The 24,811-nt window shown below is 42.4% G+C and overlaps 1 protein-coding gene across 1 annotated transcript in view; it reads left to right on the top strand.

Annotated features, from left to right (window-relative positions):
• Window positions 1–24,811, top strand: part of EHD4 (EH domain containing 4) — a 55,289-nt gene that overhangs the window by 14,028 nt on the left and 16,450 nt on the right. The window contains exons 2-4 of the mRNA XM_060261595.1: window positions 4,115–4,291; window positions 13,005–13,102; window positions 20,632–21,044. Of these exons, the coding sequence (XP_060117578.1) occupies window positions 4,115–4,291; window positions 13,005–13,102; window positions 20,632–21,044 (688 nt within the window). The remainder of the gene's footprint in view (window positions 1–4,114; window positions 4,292–13,004; window positions 13,103–20,631; window positions 21,045–24,811) is intronic.

The raw sequence follows: 24,811 nt of genomic DNA, 5'->3' as shown, positions 1-24,811 counted from the left end.
TTTAAGGGTTGATCCAGGAAAAGGTGGGGTTTGGGGAGAGGAGGGGCCTGAGCATAGTACAATACCATAGAGTCCACCATTCAAAGCAGCCATTTTCTCCAGGGGAGCTGATCTCTGCTAGCTGGAGGTCAGTTGTAAAAGTGGGAGATTTCCAGGCCCCACTTGAGGGCTGCAATAGCACAATAACAAAATATCTCTCTATTCCAGTAATATGTTGTATACAGAAATACTTCCATACACGTTCATGCATATGTAATTAGTTCAAATAATTATGTGGTTCTTTAAGTTCCGTAATCATTATTTCCTATATAATACCAGTCCAGTTCAAGAAAGTGCTTGGGTGAATGTCTCCTTTCATATTTCAAAATGGTGCCAAATTAGGACTCAGACATCCCAAATCCAACTCTGACGCGGCTTGCTAGCTGGTCAGCCCATTTCAGTCACCATTCTCATGGAGGGATAGACCAGTTGTCCAAAATTTTTACAAGTTCCAAACCATTTATATGCATTCAGTAGTCCTACCAAGCGGAGATCATCTTCAAATGGAGATGACCTGTGCTTGGTAGGACTATTGAATGCATGTAAATGGTTTGGAACTTATAAAAATTTTGGACAACCATCTTACCCCTCCATGAGGTGACTGAAACGGGCTGACCAGCTAGCAAGCCATGTTGAAGGTAGGCTTGCCAATCCCCAGGTCCCAGCGGGAGTTCTCCTGCTTTCCCAGGCTCCTTCCCACCCCCAGTCAGCTGGCTGGCGGGGGGAAGCCCCGCCCCCACAGCCACCATGTGATTTTCCACCTCCGGAGGCTTCAGTCTCCAATTGGAAAGGCTTCCTCTTGGGATGGTGTGTCTGTGTTACTTTGAAGAAGCTGGCAGCAACTCGTGAGTAGAGATGCCAATCCCTCACTTCAGAGTCGCCAGAAATAGGGGGTGGGGGGGGAGGGAAATGTCTGCTGGAGAGCCAGTTTGGTGTAGTGGTTAAGTGTGCGGACTCTTATCTGGGAGAACCAGGTTTGATTCCCACTCCTCCACTTGCACCTGCTAGCATGGCCTTGGGTCAGCCATAGCTCTGACAGAGGTTGTCCTTGAAAGGGCAGCTGCTGTGAGAACCCTCTCCAGCCCCACCCACCTCACAGGGTGTCTGTTGTAGGGGAGGAAGGTAAAGGAGATTGTGAGCTGCTCTGAGACTCTTCATAGTGGAGGGTGGGATATAAATCCAATATCATCTTCTTCTAAATTATTCCCTATGTGGAGATTGATTCTCATAGGGTATAATGGGGAATTAATCTGGAGGTATTGGGGGCTCTGGGGGGGCTGCTATTTTAGATAGAGGCACCAAATTTTCAGTATAGCATCTAGTGCCTCTCCCCAAAACGATTGGACCAGGGGTTCCAATTCTATGAACCCCAAAAGAAGGTGCCCCTATTCATTATTTCCTATGGAAGGAAGGCATTTAAAAAGATGTGCTGTCCCTTTAAATGTGATGGCCAAAACTCCCTTGGAGTTCAATTATGCTTGTCACACCTTTGCTTCTGGCTCCGCCCTCAATGTCTCCTGGCTCCACCCCCCAAAGTCTCCTGGCTCCACCCCCAAAGTCCCCAGATATTTCTTGAATTGGACTTGGCAACCCTAGTCGGACGTAGCCTCACCATATTCATCAGAACTGTTTGTCCACATTTCCAAACAGAAGTTATATGCAAGAAGTCATTAGTCACTATAGTGTTTTGAAAGTTAATTTTGTAATTTCATAATAAGAAGCAACTAATTTATTTTTATAGACACAAATTCTAGAAGGATTGCTTCATCTACTGTAGCTAAAAGTCATGAGTGTTATTGCGACATAAGGACTTCTGTGTTAGAGTCTGTTTCATCTCATTGATTTGGCAAAGTGGAATGTGGCTCACAAAAACCTCAATAACTGTATTATTCTTTAAGGCGACAAAATTACTTTTGCTAATTATAGCAGTTGTTTTATATATATGTATATATTATTGTTGCTCCAGAGCATGCTTGATGTTATCAAAAATTCCTGATCAGCATTTGACAAGTTAATTGACCAAATATTTTTGACCATTCAAATACCCAGCCCTAACTTGCCATTTTATTTTCAGCTGCTTTCCTAATTTTTCCTGAGCTTGACTTTTTCTGCTTTGCTTCTGTAGCATATCGAATTTATTTTATCTGTTACTATAGGTAGTAGACATAACCATTACAGTATGGGGGCCGTATGTGAGGATGGGGGAGAGATACCGTACTTGTTTTTCAAAAAGTAATTGTCTGAAGCTACTGGGACACAGTTGCAAAGCTGAAATTCAGAGTGTATCTTCCATATCTGAATTTTTGTTTCCTTGGAAGTACATCATAAGGATGTAGACTGTGAAAAAATTAACAGTGCATCCATCATGTCTTCCTTCCCATTTTTATTTTCTCCTTTTGCAACAGAAGACAGTGGATATTTCATTCTGTTGCTGTTAGGCAATCACTTACTGTTGTTCCTAAGAAGAAAACTGTTGCCATTAGGACTGCACATATTTATCAAAGAGCCAATTGTAAATAATGCTGCTTGGCATAAGAATGTAAGAAGAGCCCCGCTTGATCAGACGTAAGGTACAGCATCCTATGGTGACCACCAGCCAGGTGCTCCTAAGAAGCCAAGAAGTAGGACATAAAGACAGTAGCTTTCTTGCTCTGTTATTTCTCAGCATCTGGCATTGGAGGTGATAGGCCTGTCCTCTGGGAGTCTGTTAAAAACTCTTTCAAAGCCATCTGAGCCAGTTACTGTACCACTTTTTACGCTCACTAATTTGATTATGCATTGTATTATGTATTTTATTTTGTCTGTATGGAAGATACTGCCAGGGTTTCTTTGCTGAGTGGTTCCAAGTTAAAAAGTAATAGTAGTGAAAGCCAAATTTTTGTTGTCCATCTTCTCCATGCTGCATATTTATTTATTTATAGCCCAATGGTGATCCAAAGTGACTTATATTGTTATCTTCTCCATTTTATCCTCATAGCGACCCTGTGAGGTAGGTTAGACTGAGTTTATAATTTTAAAAAGATAGATCACTGAAGGACATTAAAGAGGTTTTTAAGCTAAAAAAGCCCCAGATGCTTTAGCTTTTTTTCATAGACTGTACACCAGTCCCTTGACCATTTTGTTTTCCCCATTTCCAGCTATATACCATGTCCTTTTTGAGATGGGGCAACTAGAATAGTCCACATAATACCTAGAATGCTTCCTTTAATAATAATCTCTAAATTAATTAAAAGACTTGTCCATAAACTTTACAGATATTTTAAAAACAAGCAGAAGTAGAGAGATGTTGGGTGGCAATGGTTTGGCCTGGGGATGGGTGTTTGGCCGTTTGGCATTTGAAAAGGTGAGGGGGACAAGAACACCTCATCTCACTGTGTTGTGAGGGATCCTGATTGGGTCCTTGCAGCATTTCTAATTGCCTTATTAAGTTTTGAAATGGCAGTAGTGTTCATAGGTCAGATCTATGGAGGCCATCACGTATAGTTTGGCCCTCAGTGGTGCAGTTTGAGCCTTTGGCAGATCTAAATTCAAATTCTCACTTAACTTGAAGGTTATTGGGCCAGTCACTGAGTCTTAGTCTAACCTGCCTCATAGATAGACAGAATGCATTTCCCTCCAAAGTCTTACAAGGGAGATATCATCGAGTCCCTTTAGGCAACCGACTCTGTTCCTGTGGAGCGAATATTCCCAACTCAATTCAGCATATATTGCTTGATTGTTCCTTTTATCATAATCTCGTAAAGATTTATTTTGCAAGCTTTCTTTCTTCCCAGATTTGACTATTCTGCCACCCTGTTTTTATTTATTGAACGATTCTGAGGCAGAGGTTAGAGAGGCTGTGGCAAAATTTTTGGCTGGCATCCTTAAATTTAAATCTGACCATGTATGAATGCATCTGTAAACTCGGTTTCATTTTGATTTTATCTCCAATGTTTAAATTTGTATATTCTGTGTATTTTTATTTGCAACTGTTATGCCATTAAAGGTTTGGTATGTTATGGACAGACAGGCTTTCCTTTTGTGTTCTGTGTTTTTATATGTTGATTGCTTTGTCTTTGTAACTATATTATCACAGGTATCTATTAGAGCAGGATTTTCCAGGGATGAGAATTGGTCCAGAACCGACAACAGATTCTTTCATTGCTGTGATGTATGGAGAAACCGAAGGCAGCACTCCTGGAAATGCTCTTGTCGTAGACCCAAAGAAGCCATTCCGCAAACTCAGTCGTTTTGGTAATGCATTCCTGAATAGGTAAGGAAAAACAACATGTTTGTAGCCTCTTTCCCTGACATTGGGAGCTGAATTTTATTTGCAATCTTTGTAAGCTCACAATGGTACCACATAGCTTCCATACAGTGAGATAATATAGTTATATTTGTAAGGCCAATTTAAGTGGAATTTGCTCTTTAAAAATACATATAAGAAGTAATATCTGGAAGAATCTGAAAGGTATTCAAGGTGAATGACTTCCTGAAATAGGAAATGAAAATATTTGAACAATGTTATAAGTAAGTCCAGAAGAATATTGTTCTCATGGGATGGGTGCGGGTGTATCTACTTAACTCTTGACTGATTGTAAGCCTTGCAGTACATAATGGAATGAGAAATAAAGTACTGATCTAATAGTGTGGGGCTTACAATCAGTCTAGTAGATATGCCTTTCCCCACCAGATTGTTTGGTGCTGGTATAGCTCTCATACTAATACACTAGGGATCATTTATGTAGTATGTGACCATCTTGATTTTTATAAGGTTGCAAATTCCCTGCTTAAGATGCTAGAATTTGAATAACTAAATAATGAAGCATTAAGTAAGTTCTGTATTGCACCTCACTTCCACCTGTTCTCATCCTATTTAAGTTATATGAAAATTCTGTGTAAATTCTGCTGCTTCTGGTTCCGTTGGCTTATTTATTTAGGCATTTTCTCTCCCAATGGTGACCAAAGCATCTTACCAAAATACAGTTTAAACAAACAGACAATTTAAGGAGACAGAATTTAAATATGCAGAAAAAACAAGACATACACTAACAACATCCTGGGCTGAATCCTCTGGGGTGGCTCAGTCAGAGCCACAAGCTGCAAACCTAGACCAAAAGCCCTTTGGTTTTTTGCCAGAAGGCGCACACCTCTGGCCACACCCAAGCTTAATACTGGCTTAAAGAGGAGAAACACACTCAACCTAGATTTTATTCATCAGCTGCTAGCAAAATGTTCCTACTGTCCTATAAGCTATAATTTGCTATTTAACATCCTTATTATCCTTTCTTGTCTGTATGTTACTGGGTCATTTAAAGGACTTGGCAAGTTTGTGGGTTCCTTGTTTCCACCATTGTTTGATGATCAAGGAATACATTAGAGGTATTTGTTTAAAATGTGTTTATACATTGTCTTTTCCATATCACTCAAATCGGTTTCCAATAAAAAGTTATTGTTTAAAACATACTCCACAATTAAAACAACATAGGTACTCCACACCTAGTATCATGAACAAGAATTATATATAGTCTCAGCTAAAACTGAATCATCACCAAAATCAGCAAGACTAAAACATCATTAACACATCACAACAGTCAAAAGGTCCTTTATAAAAAAAGAAGAAAAAGTTTCCTTATAAAGCATTGCTTAAAAAAAAAAATAGTGACAATATTACAGCTCCCACTTCTTTTCAGGTGTCTGCAGCTTGTTTGTTTATTCACCAAGAATTTTTAAAGGAAACTTGCCCGGTCCCTCTTTCTCACTGCCTAAAATGTTTTGGCCTTCATGGAGCAACATAATATTGCATATTATGTAAAACATGGGTTTTCAGATTGCATCTTATTATTTTCTTGCTTTTGCCATAAAATTGGAGATTAACTGTATACTCTAATTTGGTTGCCATAGTAAAAACAAAAGGAAATTGCTACACTGGGAATAGCTTCTGAAGTCTCATTTTCATCTCTCTCTAGGTTAGGATTGCCAAATCTCCCAATGGGCAGTGGCAGAAGAGAAATAAAAATATTGCCATCAGGTGAACACCGTGATGTCACTTTTGGAGAAAACCTGGAAATTCTGTCAGTCCTCTCTAGGAATCTCTGGCTACTCTGTAGTTTTACCATAAACTATCTGGTGATTCCTAGAGTATGACAACACAGCATTGCCCACCCATATCCCTCCACAAGTCTCCCACTGATTGACAGACCATGCCTGGGAATCCTGCTCCAGTCACCAAATCTCCCACATTATTTGTCTTGGAAAGAGTATCCTAGGTGTAAGCAGCCCTTGAATTAAGCAGGAGCTCACAGAAGCACAGCTCCTGAACCTTTCTGAGGATTCCCCCTCCTCCTCCCCACCTTATCAACCTTGCATATTGAATAGTAGGTGCAGCTGCATAACAATCCCTGCATGAGCTCCACCACCTATTTTTCTACAAAATGACCCCTGGGTGTAAGGGCTATTTCCAAGGTAAACTGGAAAGGGATGGGATATGTTCTTTGAATGCATATTCTCTTTCACTGGAGTTTGGTTATCTGTATTATGTTTAATTCTTGTCTGTTGGTCCCCCCACCCTCAAGGAACGAACTTCAAACCCTAACTTGTGTTAATTCTTTTCTCATCAGATCTTTTGGGAACAGTGTTTGTTCCACAGGGCCATTTATCAGCCTGGAAAGTTTGTAGAGCACTAATGCTGATAAGGCTGTACTTGTTTCCTAGTGCAGTCATGGAGACAATGCTTACCACTGTGCCTTCGTTCTTTTTTAAAAAACTTCTACAAACAATTCTAGGCTACAGGCTACAAATATTGTATATTTAAACTGCTTGTAAAACGTTCTTTCCCTCTTTTTTTCTGATCAGTCTCAGTCTTTGCCTTCAGTTAGCTCTTTTGTAAGGCGCGGTGCCATCTCTGTATATAACTGCAGTTGTTTTTCCTGTAAAACCTGCTCCTGCTACTATGCCATTTGACGTCCGGAAAATGTTAAACATTGTGTCCTTGTATAGCTGGAATAAAGGCCCCAGTCTTCTCCTGACATAGATTCTGTAATAGTTACTATTCCACAAGTCAGATGTCTTTCAAAAAATATAAGATGATGTGAATGTACATGAACAACAACAAAAAATGCTAGGCTCCTAAAATATTTTTAAATGAAATCTTGCTTGAGGTTTTGCCAGTTTACAAATTTAAAAAAGCCTGGAGTCAAAAGAGCAGAAATAATTAAAAATGGGAAAAGCGATATTAAATGTGTATAATAAACTTCATTAAAGTCCAACAAAGTCTGCTTAGGCAATAAAAACATCTTTATTTTTTTGGGTGGGGGGGATGTTCCTTAACTTTTATACCAACAAAGCACTGTCAATTTAAAATCCCCCTCTGCCTTCTCTCAAAAATAAAGAATATTGAACTTAAAAAAAAAGCAGACAAGTCCATCAAATAAATGTAGAGAATACCAACAGTATCTCACAAGTGTTTTGGAAATGTACTCATAACAGTGCCAGGCCCACAGCTACCAGGGGGAGCAGGGGGGCCAGGCTGCTCTATGTAGCCCCCCCTTCCCTCTGTAGGGGCCCTCCATTCCGAGGTTATTTCTCCCCGCCCGCCCTCCGCACGAGAGTGAGCACAAGAGAGAGCATGAGAGAGCGACAGTGAGAGAGAGAGTGGGAAAGTGAGAGGAGGTAGCAACAGAAAAAGTGAGAGAGCGCAGGAGAGAGAGAGAGTGACAGCAAGTGAGAGAGTATGAGAGAGAGTGTCAGCAAGAGTGACAGAGAGAGCACAAGAGAGTGACAGAGAGAGCACAGTGAGAGAGAAAGTGAAAAAGGAGAGAGCAACAGCAAAAGCAAGTGAGAGAGCAAGCAGGAGAGAGAGCGAGAGGACAAGAGAGAGTGACAGCAAATGCACGAGAGTGACAATGAGTGAGAGACTGACAGCAAGAGTGACAGAGAGCACGAGAGAGACAGCAAATGAGAGAGAGAGCACGAGAGAGTGACAGCGATAGTGAGAGAGAAAGTGCAAGAGGAGAGAGCAACACAAAAGTAAGTGAGAGAGCAGGAGAGAGAGTGACAGCGAGAGAAAGAGCTGGGGCTGGGCAACTGGCAACTAGAAAGCGCAGCCAAGGGAATAATAAAATATACTTTAATTATGAATTTTGATGGTGATGCTAGTTACAGAAAAATAAATTAATTCGTTGTTATTGTGAAAACAATAACAATTAACTGTTGGGAACACCACAGATGGCACACATACTGCACACATAAGAACATAAGAGAAGCCGTGTTGGATCAGGCCAATGGCCTATCCAGTCCAACACTCTTTGTGTGTATACACACACACACACACACACACTGTGGCTAATAGCCACTGATAGACCTCTGCTCCATATTTTTATCCAATCCGCTCTTGAAGCTGGCTGTGCTTTTAGCCGACGCCACCTCCTGTGGCAGTGAATTCCACATGTTAATTACCCTTTGGGTGAAGAAGTACTTCCTTTTATCTGTTTTAACCTGACTGCTCAGCCAATTTCATTGAATGCTCATGAGTTCTTGTATTGTGAGAAAGGGAGAAAAGTACTTCTTTCTCTGCTTTCTTCATCCCATGCATAATCTTGTAAACCTATCATGTCACCCCGCAGTCGACGTTTCTCCAAGCTAAGAGCCCCAAGCGTTTTAACCTTTCTTCATAGGGAAAGTTTTCCACACCTTTAATAATTCTAGTTGCCCTTTTCTGGACTTTTTCCAATGCTATAATATCCTTTTTGAGGTGCGGTGACCAGAATTGTACACAGTATTCCAAATGAGACCACACCATCGATTTATACAGAGGCATTATGATACTGGCTGATTTGTTTTCATTTCCCTTCCTAATAATTCCCAGCATGGTGTTGGCCTTTTTTATTGCAATCTCACACTGTCTTGACATTTTCTGTGAGTTATCTACCACGATGTCATGAGCCCTGACAAGGAGGAGCTAGACGGGTTAACAGACCTGGAAGAGTTGCCAGCCAGTTCCTCAGCTGTTGATGATCATTCACCTCCAAGCTGTCCTCCCATCTCAAGAGTTTGAAGCAGGCTCTGGAAAGAACTTTCAGAGCGAAGACATGAGGCATACCAATGCTTCAGATCTCTCAGCCATGAGTTCTAGCAAAGTCACTGCCACCCAGGGAGCAGGCTGATTGAGACTCTCATATAGCTCCCACTAAGGACCTGGTAACCTTGTGGAAGCAACAAGTCTATTCTCTGGCTTGCATCCACGCTCCTTCCTGATTCCTGATCCTGACCTACTTGATTTCCTTGGCACCCTGACCTTTTGGCTTTTGGACATTGACTTCTGATTCCAGTTTCTGATTCTGCACTGGTGATTTGGCTCCTGCTTGACTTCCTGGACTTTGACCTTGGACTGGCTTTGGACTCCTGCCTGCACCCTGAGAACAAGACACACAACCCCAAAATCTCTCTCTTAGTCAGTTTCTGCCAGTTCACAACCCATCAACTTGTATTTGTAGCTGGGATTCTTGGCCCCAATGTGCATTACTTTGCACTTGGCCATATTGAACCTCATCTGCCACGTTGACGCCCACTCACCCAGCCTCAACAGATCCCTTTGGAGTTCCTCACAATCCTCTCTGGTTCTCACCACCCTGAACAATTTAGTGTCATCTGCAAACTTGGCCACTTCACTGCTTACTCCCAACTCCAAATCATTAATGAACAAGTTAAAGAGCATGGGACCCAGTACTGAGCCCTGCGGCACCCCACTGCTTACCGTCCTCCACTGCGAAGACTGCCCATTTATACTCACTCTCTGCTTCCTATTAATTAGCCAGTTTTTGATCCACAAGAGGACCTGTCCTTTTACTCCATGACTCTCGAGCTTACTAAGGAGCCTTTGATGAGGAACTTTATCAAAAGCTTATTGGAAGTCATGGTAAACAACATATATTGGGTCCCCTTTGTCCACATGTTTGTTCACCCCCTCAAAGAATTGTAACAGGTTAGTGAGGCAAGATCTTCCCTTACAGAACCCGTGCTGAGTCTTCCTCAATAACTTGTCTTCATCAATGTGCCTACTCATTCTGTCCTTGATAATGGTTTCTACCAACTTTCCCGGTATTGAAGTCAGACTGACTAGCCTTTAATTTCCCAGATCTCCACTAGAACCCTTTTTAAAGATGGGGGTGACATTTGCTACCTTCCAGTCCTCAGGAATGGAGGCAGATTTCAATGAAAGATTACCGTATTTTTCGGACCATAAAACGCACTCCCCCCCAAAAAAAAAGTGGGGGGGGAAAGTGTGTGCGTCTTATGGAGCGAAGGTACCTTCCTCGGGGGGGGGGGGAGCAATCCGTTGCCTCAACCTCTGATCCCGGCGCTTCCCCCACGCCTGCCTGCCTGGCTCCAGCTTCTTCCAGCAAGTGCTGGGATCGCTCCACGCTGCCCCCACCGCAAACCCAGCGCTTTGTGAGCGCCAGCTGCGGAGAGGGCAGCGTGCTTCCTCCATGCCTGTCTGCCTGGCTCCAGCTCTGATTCTTAAAGCAAACGCTGGGATCAGAGGGCGGAGGGAGCGATCCTGGCGTTTGCGGTAAGCATCAGAGCTGGAGCTAGGCAGACAGGTACGGAGGAAGCACGCTGCCCCCTCCACAGCCGGTGCTCGCGAAGCGCTGGGTTTGCGTAGGGGGTGGGTGCTTCCTCCGTGCCTGTCTGCCTGGCTCCAGCTCTGATGCTTAAAGCAAGCGCTGGGATCGGAGGACGGAGGGAGTGATCCTGGCGCTTGCTGTAAGCATCAGAGCTGGAGCCAGGCAGACAGGCACGGAGGAAGCACGCTGCCCTCTCCGCAGCCGGCGCTCGCAAAGCGCTGGGTTTGCGGTGGGGGCAGCGTGGAGCAATCCCAGCGCTTGCTGGAAGAAGCTGGAGCCAGGCAGGCAGGCGCGGGGGAAGCGCCGGGATCGGAGGTGGAGGCAGCGGATCGCCCCCCAGGAGGAAGGTGCATCCTATGGTCCGGAGCGCCTTATGGTCCGAAAAATACAGTGCATATTTTTGTCAGGAGATCCACAAGTTCAACTTTGAGTTCTTTCAGAACTCTTGGATGTATGCCATCCGGACCTGGTGACTTATTAGTTTTTAATTCATCAATCAGTTATAGGACCTCCTCTCTTGTCACCTCAATTTGACTCAGGTCTTTCAACACCCCTTCCAAAATCAGTGGTTCTGGAGCGGGGAAACACTTCTCATCTTCCACAGTGGAGACGGAGGCAAAAAATGCATTCAGCTTCTCAGCCGTTTCCCTATCCTTCTTCAGTAATCCTTTTATCCCTTGGTCATCCAAGGGCCCCACTGCCTCCCTAGCTGGTTTCCTGCTTCTAATATATTTGAAGAAATTTTTATTGTTGGTTTTTATGTTTTTTTGCAATATGCTCCTCATAGTCCCTTTTTGCCTGCCTGATCACAGTCTTGCATTTGATTTGCCACAGCCTGTGTTCCCTTTTATTAATCTCACTTGGACTAGCTTTCCACCACTTAAAGGAGTCCTCCTTACCTTTTACAGCTGCCATTACTTTGTTTGTTAATCATGCAGGCCTTTTCTTATACCTGTTTGTGACTTTCCTAACTTGTGGTATAAATTTTATCTGAGCTTCTAGGATTGTAGTTTTAAATAGCCTCCAAGCTTCCCCAAGGGTTTTGACTGTATTTACCTTTCCTTTAGTTTCCTCTTTACATACCTCCTCATCTCAGAGAATTTACCCCTTTTAAATTTAAACGTGGTTGTGCCGGTCTTTTGGGGCAACTCTGTATTTATACAAATGGTGAAATCAATAACGTTATGGTCACTGCTCCCAAGCGGTGCGATCACTTTTACATCTCTCACCAAGTCTTGAGCATTACTTAGGACCAAATCCAGGATCGCCCCACCCTTGGTAGGTTCTGTGACCATCTGCTCCATAGCACAGTCATCGAGAGCATCTAGAAACTCAATCTCTTTCTCTCGACCAGAACACATATTGACCCAATCCATCTGCAGGTAGTTAAAATCACCTATTACAACACAGTTTTTACATTTAGCCACTATCTTTAATCCTTCCATCATATTATAATCGTCCTCTATCTTTTGATTTGGTGGGCGATAACAAACTCCCATAGTTAAATTTCCTTTTGGGCCCTCTATTTCAACCCAAAGCATTTCTAGAAGGGAATCTAATTCTCTGACCTCAGTCTTACTGAACTGTATACCCTCTCTCACATAGTGCTGCACCAGCTGTACTGGCTTCTGGTTGAGTACCAAATCAGATCCAAGGTTTAGGTTTTGACCTTCAAGGCTTTGAGCAGTCTGGGGCCAATGTATCTGCGGGACCATCTCCTCCATTATGTTCCTTGTAGAACATTATGCTCTTCTGGTAACAATTTGCTGGTGATCCATGTCCCTAAAGAGGCCCAGGTGTCCTCAACATGGGCCAGGGCTTTTTCTGTCCTGGCCCCAACATGGTGGAACTCTCTGCCAGATGACACCCGGGCCCTGTGTGATCTTGGGCAATTCCACAGGGCCTGTAAGTCAGAGATGTTCCACCAAGCTTTTGATTGAAGACAGCAATGGCTGGCACTTTTCCTTCTTCATCCCCCCAGAAGGTTTCCTCCCCACCCTCTGTATGCTCCAATATCTCAAAAGAACTTAACTGGCAAGACACCATCAGAATAAATTTATTGCAATTTTATTGTATTGGTATGTATATCTGTGTATTTCTTTTATTTTTTTACTTGAATGTTACTGATGTACATCGCCTAGAGTCTGGCCTAGGCCAGGATGGGGCAATTAAACAAATCAAATAAATAATAATAATAATAATAATAATAATAAATAAAAATGGCATTACTTATAATGATTCTAGTCCAGGGAGTTATAACAGCAGAAAACTAGGATTGTAAAGAGCTTGGCATCATCTGCCTAATGGACAGAGTTCTAAAAAGTCTTAAAATTCCCAATTTCTTTCTCTTCTCTTTGTTAGGTTCATGTGTGCTCAGTTACCCAATCAGGTTCTGAAGAGCATCAGCATCATAGATAGCCCTGGCATCCTTTCGGGAGAAAAACAGCGTATCAGTAGAGGTGAGCTGCAGTGCTCAAAAACAACTGCTGGACTAGTGACCTGTTTTTGTTTTAGAGACTAATCCCAACTAATCTCTTGAGGGTTTAATCTTGTAGCTCAGTGACAGCATGGTCCAGCCACAATCTGTTTACTGTATTCTAAGCCTCTGTCTTGGAGCAGGGGTCATAAGCTTTTTATAATTAAAGAGCTAAACTATGTTGACATTCAGAGCTAAAGATCAACAGAGAGCCAATACAATAAAGCCCTTTGGCATAACTGAAAATAAGAAGTTTGAAGGACTTGTTGTTACTTATTTTACAAATTGTATACCCTGGTTTTCTGCCCTGTGGTAATACATGTCACAAAGGCTAGTCAAATTGCTTCTTGGAAGATAAGTGGTACCTTTCGTTCAGTATCAGCAGTATAAAAATTCCTTAATTTTAACATCAAACTACAGTGAGAGGATCTCCCATCACAGAAACATGTTTGTTTTTCCAGGTGACATGCCTAGTTCTAGTAAGCAGAAATCTAGTGTCCTGGAGGCCCCTGTGTCCCTAACCCAGGAGAGCAAAGACAGGATGGGCCCAGTTATTTACAAAAACAGGGACAAAACTTTAAACAAATCCTGCAGAGAGGCTAAGCCCTCTCTCGGGCCAAACAGGGTTCTCTGCCACCAGGCTCTTTTAGCTATTCCCAAGGTCTCTAGAAGAAAAGGCCAATTTCTAACCTCGGGAAATTATTCAGAAACCAACTCTTCAAGGTAGGACTTGCAGCACTGAGTTTCCAGACAAAAAATTACTGTGGTCGAGCACTTAGCTATTGGGATAATGCAGTCAAGGTCCAGACAGAACTTTATTTTAGGTGCAGAATATATTGACAAAAGGCAAGACCTGTGAAGGATTTTAAAATAAGAAAGCTCTTCTTCTCCAGCTAATTAATACACTTCAAAGCACAGTTACTAACATTTTAGCAAGCACAGGATGCTCAGTAGTCACAAGACAAGACAAGGCCTTCAACCTTTAGGAATAGACAAATGGATCATAGCCATAGGCATAGACACAGAGGTCTAACATGGTCTAGCCCAGGGGTGGCCAAACTGTGGCTCGGGAGCCACATGTGATTTTTTCACACACATTGTGTGGCTCTTGAAATACCCCCATTGGGTGGCAGCTTGGAGACTGCATTTAAAGTTGCTTTCTTTCCACCTCTCCCTCCTCCATCTATTTGCTTTCTTTCCACCTTCCTTCCATCTTGTGGCTCTCAAATATCTGATGTTTATTCTATGTGGCTCTTATGTTAAGCAAGTTTGGCCATCCCTGGTCTAGCCAAAGCTAGCAGCTTAGCCCAAAAACAGACAGCTTCAGAAACTAGCCCAAAGCTAGCTAGTAGCTCTCATGGCAAAGTATAGCTAAACTTAAGAATGGAGTCCAATTGCCTCCAAGCCTAAAGGACCAATCAGAATCCTCTGGATGATGTAACCTTCCATTTAGTTGCCGTGGGAATCAGAAGTCAGAGGCTAGCTAATCTGACCTTGGGTCCCAGGTGCGATGCTTACCACAGCTGTAAAGAATTCTCTTACTGAAAGCCAGCAAGAGATAGAAGTACCAGCTTCCCCAGGTACTGATGATTTCATTGATAATCATTACCAATTAACTCTTTGTGAGAGCATTGTCTTAAAGTTTTTTTCTCAGCCAAGAGGCCTAGCAGGATACTAAGAAGCTAGGCCTAGGCTGACCAAAGTTACAACTGGCCAGAGTTTGTAAGGAAATTGTAAAAGCACTCCATATAGATCATCTGCTTCATTCAGTAGTCTTTTACAGTGCAGTGTTAAACAGAATTATACTTTTCCCTGTCAAAGTCAGTAGGCTTTAAGGAGTGTAACTCTGTTCAGGATTGCAGTGCTTGATAAGTAAGATCTAGTATTGGAACAGTAATATTTTCTGTGCTCTGACCTGGATGGCCCAGATTACCCGGAAGCTAAGCAGAGTTGGGAGACCACCAAGGAAGTCCAGGGTCTCTATGTTGAGACAGACAATGGCAAACCACCTCTGAATGTCTTTTGCCTTGAAAACTGTACAGGGTCACCATAAATCAGCTGCAACTTGATGGCATGTTCTACCATCAATATTTTCAGTCCCTTGCATCTTCCCAACAATGTTAATCACAATGTAAATTTTGGCTCACAGGGTTGGCTGATCAGGATCTACTTGAAATATCCACTGCTGGGACAAATTTTCACTTTTGCTGGTAAAACAGGGGTGTCTCTCATTTGTTATGAGGGCAGATCTGACAAAAATGAGACCTTGTGGGGTGTGTGAAAAAGTCACATGTGTGTATCTAGTTAAGATTAGGTAGCAGAGATATAAACTTTATAAATGACACAGACAAGCACAATTAAAGGTGTTTTTTTTTAAAAAAAACTCTTAAAATAAAACATGCTTAAAACATTAGCACTTGGTGGTTTTAAAGGTGCTTTCTTTGTATTTCTTCCATCAGGATTCAGGGAAGTTGGCAAAGGAAACTCTGGCTCTTTCCTTCCTTTCCCAGGGGACCAGGAGGGAAAGAAGCCTCTGCCAATAGAAGAGAGGCTTGTCTCAGTAGCTCTGCTGTGCAATTGAGAGAGCCTGGCAAAGAAAGCAATACCTCTCCTCCCTTCCTCAGCCAATGGAGAAAATAGAGGTTTTGCTCTTTAGCTCCTGTGTGATTGAGCAAGGCTTGCAAAGCAAGCTGTGATGCAGAAGGAAGCAGATGACAGCCAGTTGCTTGGGGGTCTGATATGAGCCACTCTAACTTAGGTAGAGTCTAGACATATTTATGGAATTTGAAGGTTTACATGTTGTAGTCTTCTTAAAGCAAAATTTCTAAATTCACTCAATATTGAAAGACTAACAGTACAATCCTAAGGACACTTTCCTGGGAGTAAGCCCCATTGAATAGACCATAGTAGAATTCCAAGTAGACTTGCTTAGGATTGCTCTCTGAGAGCTGTTACATCCTCTGACCCCTTAACACATATTTTAATCTAATTTTGCCTTCTGAGGCATAATAGGATTAGCGGCATACTTGGACATCTAACATTTATAACATTGAGGACATTGAACTGTTCATATGTGTATCCTCATCATGCCCATTATAGCAGGAACCCCCAACCTTTTTGAGCCTGCTGGTACCTTTGGAATTCCCACACAGGGTTGTGGGCACAACCACAATATGGCTGCCACAGGACATGGCACAGAAGGACCACAAAATGTCAGGGTGTGAAGTAGTAGTAAAATTCAGCATTTTAGAAAGAAGTTCCATTTCGCAGTATACCTTTTAATCTGTACAGCCAATCAGAAGCCCTACTGGGTAAATGCCCACCTTGCCCCTCCTACTTTCAAAAAGCTCTTGATAGGCACCAGGAAAGTTGTTGGCAGGTCCCATGAACATCACATTGAGGACCCTTGCATAATAGCATATTAATTGCAGGAGCACATTCAGCTGGTGCTAAAAGAACTGCACTGGCTGCCTATTGCATTCCGAATCCGCTTCAAGGTGCTGGTACTGACCTATAAAGCACTATATGGCTGAGGGCTGCCTATCTATGGGACCTCCTTTCCCCACATGTTCCCCAGAGAGCACTTCATTTGGGAGGGCAAAATCTTCTCTCCATTCCCAGATCAAGGGAGGCCAGACCGAGCTCTACAAGGGCCAGAACCTTTTCAGTGGCAACACCAGCACTGTGGAACACCCTCCCGGAAGCTATATGGGCCCTGTGGGATCTTTCCCAATTCAGCAGGGCCTGAAAACAGAATTATTTTGATTAGCCTGTAACATCTGAGTGGGAGAGTGCTGACACCCTAATAACTGAGCAAATACTATCTATGAGTAATTAGATAATGTCTCAAGGACCACTGACAGATAAACTGACTTAAGAAACTTATTGAAATTGAACTGGCCCACTGAAGAAGCTGTGAACCGTCGTAAGAAGCGGTGAATAGCACCATAATGTTGTATTTCTGCGGTTTTTAGTTTTGCATTTCTTTTAGTGATTTTAAAATGTAATCTTTTCTGGTCATTGTTAGCTGCCCTGAGTTCATCTGCGGAGAGGGCAGGATATAAATTTAAAGTAAATAAATAAATAAAATTTAAACCATACATTTATGTTTTAAAGTACATTGACTGTGACTACAGCCCCCAGGTCCCAGTGGGGGGATCTCCCAGTTTTGGGGGCTCCTTTATGCTGTGGACCACCTAGTGGAGGAAACCCCTCCCCTAAACACCCAATTTAACCATAGAATTTGCCCAAAACCCAGAGCATCCCCCCACGCAATGTCCTTAGCGCAATGATGTCACTCCAGGTGATGTCATCACAACAGGGACATTGCGTGACATCTCCACCCACCCCTGGAACATCCTCCAAATCCCCCCACTGGATGGGCCAGACTAGGATCCCACCCTAGTCTAAAGTATACTTGGAATTGTCAGTATCTAATGCTGTAGATTGTCCTACATAAAAAAAAACTTCACCTGAATAAAACCTTACTTAGAATGCAATTCACTTATTCCAAAGGGAAAAAAAACATAAGAACATGAGAATCCATGTTGGATCAGGCCAGTGGCCCATCCAGTCCGCTTCATTAGAGTTTTCTCCATTCCTCCTTGGCAAAATTGGAGGGGGGGCGATAATCGAGTGGGGGGATAAGCTTCTTTTTTAAAAATAATTTTTTCTAGTTTCTTTTTTTGCTGCAAAATCACATTTGTTGTGGTGGACTAAGCCACATAGTATCTCTGGATGAAGGCTACTCTGCTTTTCAGTTCTGCATTCAACACTGTTTCACTGGTTGATTTATTATACAGTGATTTGAAAATATAACAGAGCAAATTTCCTGTTCTTGGATCAGTAGGCTTTGTTCCTTATGGTGCTAGGAATGGAATACAAAAATTAAATTAGAATTATCAGCTAAAAGTTGGTTGTAATCTGGCTGTCCATTTTGTGATTTAAATATGTCAATCTAAATGTTACTCCCAATGATTTAGTTCTGCTTTTTGCTTTGCTTAATGCTTACTTTATAGGAAAAGGCTATAGTTGGAGAACTTGCTTTGTATGCAGAAATCCAGGTTACTCCATCACATCAATTAAAAGGATATCATGTAGCAGAAGTGGGAAAGTTAGCCTGAGACTTAAGAGCAGGGGTGTCAAACATCCATCCTGTGGACTGGATCTGACCTCCACAGAGCTCCAGTTAGTCCCACGAGCAGACCTCCACAATCACATCTGCTGCTTCCTGCGCCTTCTTCCTGTTTCCATCATCATAGTTGGCTTTTGCCCAGTCTCTCCTATTTCCTGCTTTGCAGAGGAGAGAAAGCCAAACCTCCCTTCCCTCAATTGGCTGCTCCCCCCCTCCTCTGGGGAGGGAGGGGGAAGGAAAGAGCCAGAGAGTTCCATAGCACTTTTAAGAAGACCAACAACATTTTATTTCAGGTATAAACTTTTGTGTGCCTGCACACTTCTTCAGCAAAGGAAAAAAAAGCCAGAGAGAGCACGCCAGAGAGAGAGAGAGTCCTGTAGCACTTTGAGGGTCGCATTGGCTCTTTCTGGGCTCAGCCTTTGCAGAATACAGAAAGTTGTTTGAGGCAGAGGCACAGGATCTGTTCCGGGACATTCAGAGCTTACCTCAGAAGGCAACTGTGAGGAAACTCAGTGACCTTATCAAGAGGTCACGACTTGAGCTTTCATGAGTCACCGCTCAGCTCTTCAGATACAGCTAGAATTTAAGTCTATCTGTCCTTGTATCTTGGAGAGTTAAGTGATTTCAGATGCCAAAGGACAATAGCAGGCATTGGTAATGAGAGAAGAAACCTAGGTTTCAGTTCAGTCCAGGAGGATGCATCGTCTTGAGCTTCATTATCAGTTGCAATTCAGCGGTCTCTCTAATCTCCCTTTGAAATTCTTTTGTCAGAAAACTGCTACTCTTAGGTCAGCAACTGAATGTCCTGGGAGGTTAAAATGTTCTCTCACTGGTTTTTGAGTGTTGTAGTTTCTAATATCAGTAGAAAGAGTAAGAGTCCGATATCACCTTAAAGACTAGCAACATTTGGGGAAGGGTATTTGCTTTCGTGAGTCACTGCTCACTTGTTCAGGCTTATTTCCATTTATTCCTTGCATCCTCCTGGTCTTAACCCTCCTGGACCAAACTGAGACCTAGGTCTCATTGCCAATGCTGATATCTCCATGCCTGCTACCCCCTTGCATATCACACCTAATCCAGTCATGTCTGCTATTGCCATGCAGCATCTGAAATCATCTGCATAAAGTTTATATCTCCAGTACCTTATGTTACATTTTATGGCACACTTGGCCGGGCCTGACAAAGTGACATTTATGTTAGATCCGTCCCTCATAACAAATGAGTTCAGCACCTCTGCTTTAGAGAGCTACTGAAAGTCCAGAATATTAACTTAAATAGGTCAGTGAATGAACTTAAAACAGGACTGCTTCTTTTTTTTTTCAAACAAAAGATTTATTGAACAAACAAAACAAACATACAATAAGACAAACATCATATCATATACTCATAAAATCAAAGAAGTTCGAAATAAGTACATATACATATAGGACAATAACTACAGTCAACCACCCCCCTGAGCTGGAGGGGCCTACTCGTAACTGCATTTCAAATTCCTCATGTCGAAACCCATTCCATTTAACCATGAGTAAAGTGGATCCCACTTTTTTTACAAATCTGTAAATCACCCCCTCTTAGTCTTGTTGTTAATACATCCAATTCGGCAGCTTCTAAGAGCTTAAATAGAAATTCATTCTTATCGGGTATTTTGGGGGATTTCCAATATTTGGCATATAGTATCCTAGCCGCCGTTATGACATATAGTAGTAACTTTTTGGATGATTTTGGTATTTTCTCCTTCACTATACGCAATAAATAGAGCTCAGGGGTATGAGCAAATCTTAATTTAAGAATTTTCTGGGACCAGTCATGGATTTGGGCCCAAAATTTTTTCGCGTACTTGCATTGCCACCAGATGTGAAAGAGAGTACCCTTTGTTCTGCTACATTTCCAACATTTGTTAGAACAGTTGGTATAGATTTTTGCCAATCTAGCTGGAGTCAGGTACCAACGGTATGCCATTTTATAAAGATTTTCTTTAAAGATCACTGATTTGGTTAATTGGGCAAAATATTCAATATATATATAAAACAGGACTGCTTCTTATGATTCTCCCTATATTCCGAGATCGTATTCTCAGCATTCTAAATTGTTATTATTTATATCAGAATAATAACCCTTTTCTTCATTAAAAATACTACAGAATGAACAAGACTCCAGTGGTATTAATTGGACATTGCCAGTCTGCTTGTATGAGTAATTATTGCCCTTCTCTCCTCTACTGATAATATGAGAAGAGTATGAACAACTTGTTCTTCCAAGCACTACAAGATTAAGTTCAGTTTCTTTCCAGAGGATTTCAGTGGGAAGATTATAATGGTTCCTGAAGAGTTCTAAACAAGGTCATTTCTGATAAGTTCTTCTTGTTTATTGTCTTTCAGGCTATGACTTCTGTCAGGTCCTGCAGTGGTTTGCTGAAAGAGTAGATCGTATTATCCTCTTATTTGATGCTCATAAACTTGATATTTCTGATGAGTTCTCAGAAGCGATCAAATCATTCCGGGGCCAGGATGACAAGATCCGAGTGGTATTGAACAAGGCTGATCAAGTGGACACCCAGCAGTTAATGAGAGTCTATGGTGCGCTCATGTGGTCCTTGGGAAAAGTGATTAACACTCCAGAAGTATTGAGGGTCTACATTGGCTCTTTCTGGGCTCAGCCGTTGCAGAATACAGAAAACAGAAAGTTGTTTGAGGCAGAAGCACAGGATCTGTTCCGGGACATTCAGAGCCTACCTCAGAAGGCAACTGTGAGGAAACTCAATGACCTTATCAAGAGGTCGCGACTTGCAAAGGTAAATCTTGGAATTAAAACTCAGCTTCTGGATGTAATTAACTTTCTGTCTTTATTTTTTCCACCAGCTATCCAAAATAGAAGATTTATTTTAAAAATTTACTTGGCAGTATAACAGTAATGTTTTATTTGATGGGGAGAGCAGAAATCTTGCAGCTCACTGAACAATCTGCAGTTTAAAAAATCTATTTTTGGAGGTGACTCTAGCTTTTCTAGCATTACTTTATGAAAGCAGTGGGGTTATTTTTGTTTTGTTTTAATATTTGAAAAAATGACATACCCATATGTAATTAAATTGGTAGCAGTGTGTGTGAACAAGATCTTGGGGCATGGGTGGACCATAGGTTAAATATGAGCAGCGACAAAAAAAGCTAATGCCATCTTGGGGTGTATCAACAGAGGCATGACATCCAAATTGCAAGTTGCCATAGTCCCACTGTACACTGCATTGGTCAGGCTGCACAGGGAGTATTGCGTGCAGTTTTCGAGGCCTGACTTCAAAAAAGGATATGGACAGAATGGAGTCAGTGCAGAGGAGAGCAATGAGGATGCTCAGGGGCCTGGAGACCAAGCCCTATGAAAAAAGACTGAGGGACTTGGGAATATTCATTCTGGAGAAGAGAAGGTTGAGGGGAGACATGATTTAAGTATTTGAAGGGCTTTTACTTAGAGGAGGGCAGGGAGCTCCTTCCTGTTGGCAGCAGAGGAGAGAGGACTTGAAATAATGGGTTTAAATTAAGGGTGGGGAAGTACCAACTGAATATTAGGGAAAACTTTTTTACAGTAAGAGTTGTTCAGTAGTGGAGTCAGCTCCCTCAGAGGTGCTGAGCTCTCTCTCACTGGAAGTCTTTAAGTAGCAGCTAAACAAATACTTGTAAGAGGTGCTCTAGGTTGGTCCTGCATTGAGCAAGGGGGTTGGACTAGATGGCCTGTATGGCCTCTTCCAACTCTGTGATTCTATATGTAACAAATTGGCTTACTGAGATTTAATGTAGCACTATTGTCTTTAGGGGGAAATATTCCAAATACTTTATATATTTATATGCCTTTTTATTTGTATTTCTAGCTTGCCATACCCCAAAACATGGGTAACAATATAGAGTTTTTTAAATTAATGAATAAGCACAAAATAGATTAAAATGAATAAAACACAGCCCTGCCAGCTTGCTCCAGCCTTTAGTAGTTATTTAAAATTTTAACTAGTGTGAGTTGAATCTACTCCGGTGGTGTTTATAATGGTTGCATGACACCTGAGCTTCCACAAATCATAAACTCTGCATCAGTTATTGTATCCTGTGCTGGTTAGTGTTTGACTTGTAGGTTTTGTAATGCATTAGTCTTCAGTTGATGGGTTGGGCAGCAACTTGGTCATGCAGTGCCATAAGATGGGTGACAACAGTGTCCCACCTACATTTTTAAGTTGTTTTAAGATGAGTAAGAAAAATAAAAATTACTATCGGAAGGGGAGGAAAAGAGTCTGTCAGGAAAACGATAATAAAGGGAGGAAACATGAGCATTTGCAATTAAAAATTTAAAGGGGGTAACACATTGAAGAATGAGGTTAAAAATGGATGGCATTTTTAAAAGGTTGAAGACAACTATTCTAGAATGCAAAGTTAGACTTCATGGAAACTATGCAATACGGAAGTACCACTAACCTTTTTACAGTGCTCTTGTTTGTGCAGACTAATGTTTTCCCTGTCACCCTGTGATGGACTGCAGTTTTTAAGAAGCTTAAAAGTGCTGTACATACAACTGTGAAGGGTTAATTCTTCACACAGCCTGAGAGAGTGACAGGCTGCTTCAGGCAATCTGATTGGTCAGCCTTAGCTAAGCAGGAAAAAAAATCTTGTGATTCTGAGGAGATTCCTGCCTTAACTGAGAAGAGACATGTAGAACTGGGAAGAGAGATGGTGGACTCTCCTCTCTTGAGGTTTTTTAAACAGAGGCTGCGTGGCTGACAGTGTAGTGGTTCTACCTTGCTCCTTGATCTCTCAGGCACACCTGAGAGGTTAATAGGGAACCACATACAGCTGAACTTTGTTCATGCCCAGGGAGAAATGTTAATCTCTAAATATGATAACCTGGTCTCTGCTTTCGAGCACGTCTCATGTCTTGACCGAAACATTTTCGCATTCCTCAGCTATTTCACTTCAGACAATGTCTCGTGACTATTTTGTGTAACTCAATAAAAGACTGGACCAGAGTCCAGCAAGGGAGCTCCTGCTACTACCTGAAGGCTGACTGCTTGAGTCGTTCTTTGCTACATGACAGCAGTACTGATTCTGTAAATTAGGCAGATAATGAAGGAGGGCAGGAAGGGTTATATCTGTTCTTAGTTCTTGTGGCCCATCCCGCCCCCAGTCAGGTGGCCGGCGGGGGGAAGCCCTGCCCCCAGAGGACCATGTGCCTTTCCACCTCCAGAGGCTTCAGTCTCTGATTGAAAGGCTTCCTCTTGGGAAGGTGTGTTTGTGTTACTTTGAAGACGTTGGCAGCAACTCGTGAGTAGAGAGGCCAATCCCTCACTTCAGAGTCGCCAGATACGGCGTTGGGGGGAGGGAAACGTCTGCTGAGCATTTCATTATTCCCTATGTGGAGATCGATTCTCATAGGGTATAATGGGGAATTGATCTGGAGGTTTCAGGGGCTCTGGGGGAGCTGTTTTTTGAGGTAGAGGCACCAAATTTTCAGTATAGTATCTAGCGCCTCTCTCCAAAGTACCCCCCAAGATTCAAAACGATTGGACCAAGGGGTCCAATTCTATGAGCCCCAAAAGAAGGTGCCCCTATCCTTCATTATTTCCTATGGAGGGAAAGGATTTAAAATTTGTATGGTCCCTTTAAATGTGATGGCCAGAACTCCCTTGGAGTTCAATTATGCTTGTCACACCCTTGTTCCTGGCTCCACCCCCAATGTCTCCTGGCTCCACCCCCAAAGTCCCCAGATATTTCTTGAATTGGACTTGGCAACCCTACTATCTAAGCTTATCCTTTGGATGTCACAGAGAGAATCTTGGGCCTGGAACAGGTGGGCTTGTGTCAGGGGAAATCATTGCACTGTTTTATCCCATTTGGTCAGTAAGAGAAGTAACTTTAAATTATATGTTGTTTTCTGAGATACATAAAATCTTTTTGTTATTTTTGAATTTTAAAAATGTTTCAAATGCCATTTTCAAGGGTTTAAGGTAAAGGATGATCCTGTCCCTTCCCCCAGGTTCCTGGGCTAAGTAAATAGCCAATATATAACTTTGCAAATGTTGTGAAATTGTTTTTCAGCATTAAGATTTTTAAAAATTCCTGGGGACTGTATACAAAAATGTATGTAAATGCTGCACAATAACCATAGGGCTGCCAACCCCCTGGTCCAGGCAGGGAATCTCCTGCCGGGAGGTTCTCAACCCACCGGCCCACATCGGGCCAGCAGCATGAACCTCCCCCTACGATGACATCACCAGGTCAAAATGGTGGTGCCCGTGTGGGTCTGCTCTAGGTATTTCCAGGAAAACTCTATGGTTTTCCCAGACGCTCTAGCTATTTGGGAGGTTAAAACTCTATGGTACTTTTGCACCATCGAGTTTTAACTTCCCAAATGGCTAGAGCATCTTGGAAAACCATAGAGTTTTCCTGGAAACGCCTAGAGTGGCCCCGCACGGGCGCCATCATTTGGGTGACGTCACTCGTCTTGCGCACGCGCATCTTGTGCACGAATGTCCCCCATCGGGGGATAAAGAAGACTTGGCAACCCTAAATAACCAGTCAGTTCCAAGTT

Source organism: Heteronotia binoei, chromosome 21 (assembly GCF_032191835.1).
Source record: "Heteronotia binoei isolate CCM8104 ecotype False Entrance Well chromosome 21, APGP_CSIRO_Hbin_v1, whole genome shotgun sequence".
Classification (NCBI taxonomy): Eukaryota; Metazoa; Chordata; class Lepidosauria; order Squamata; family Gekkonidae; genus Heteronotia; species Heteronotia binoei.
This window is presented reverse-complemented; position numbering and strand designations above follow the sequence as displayed.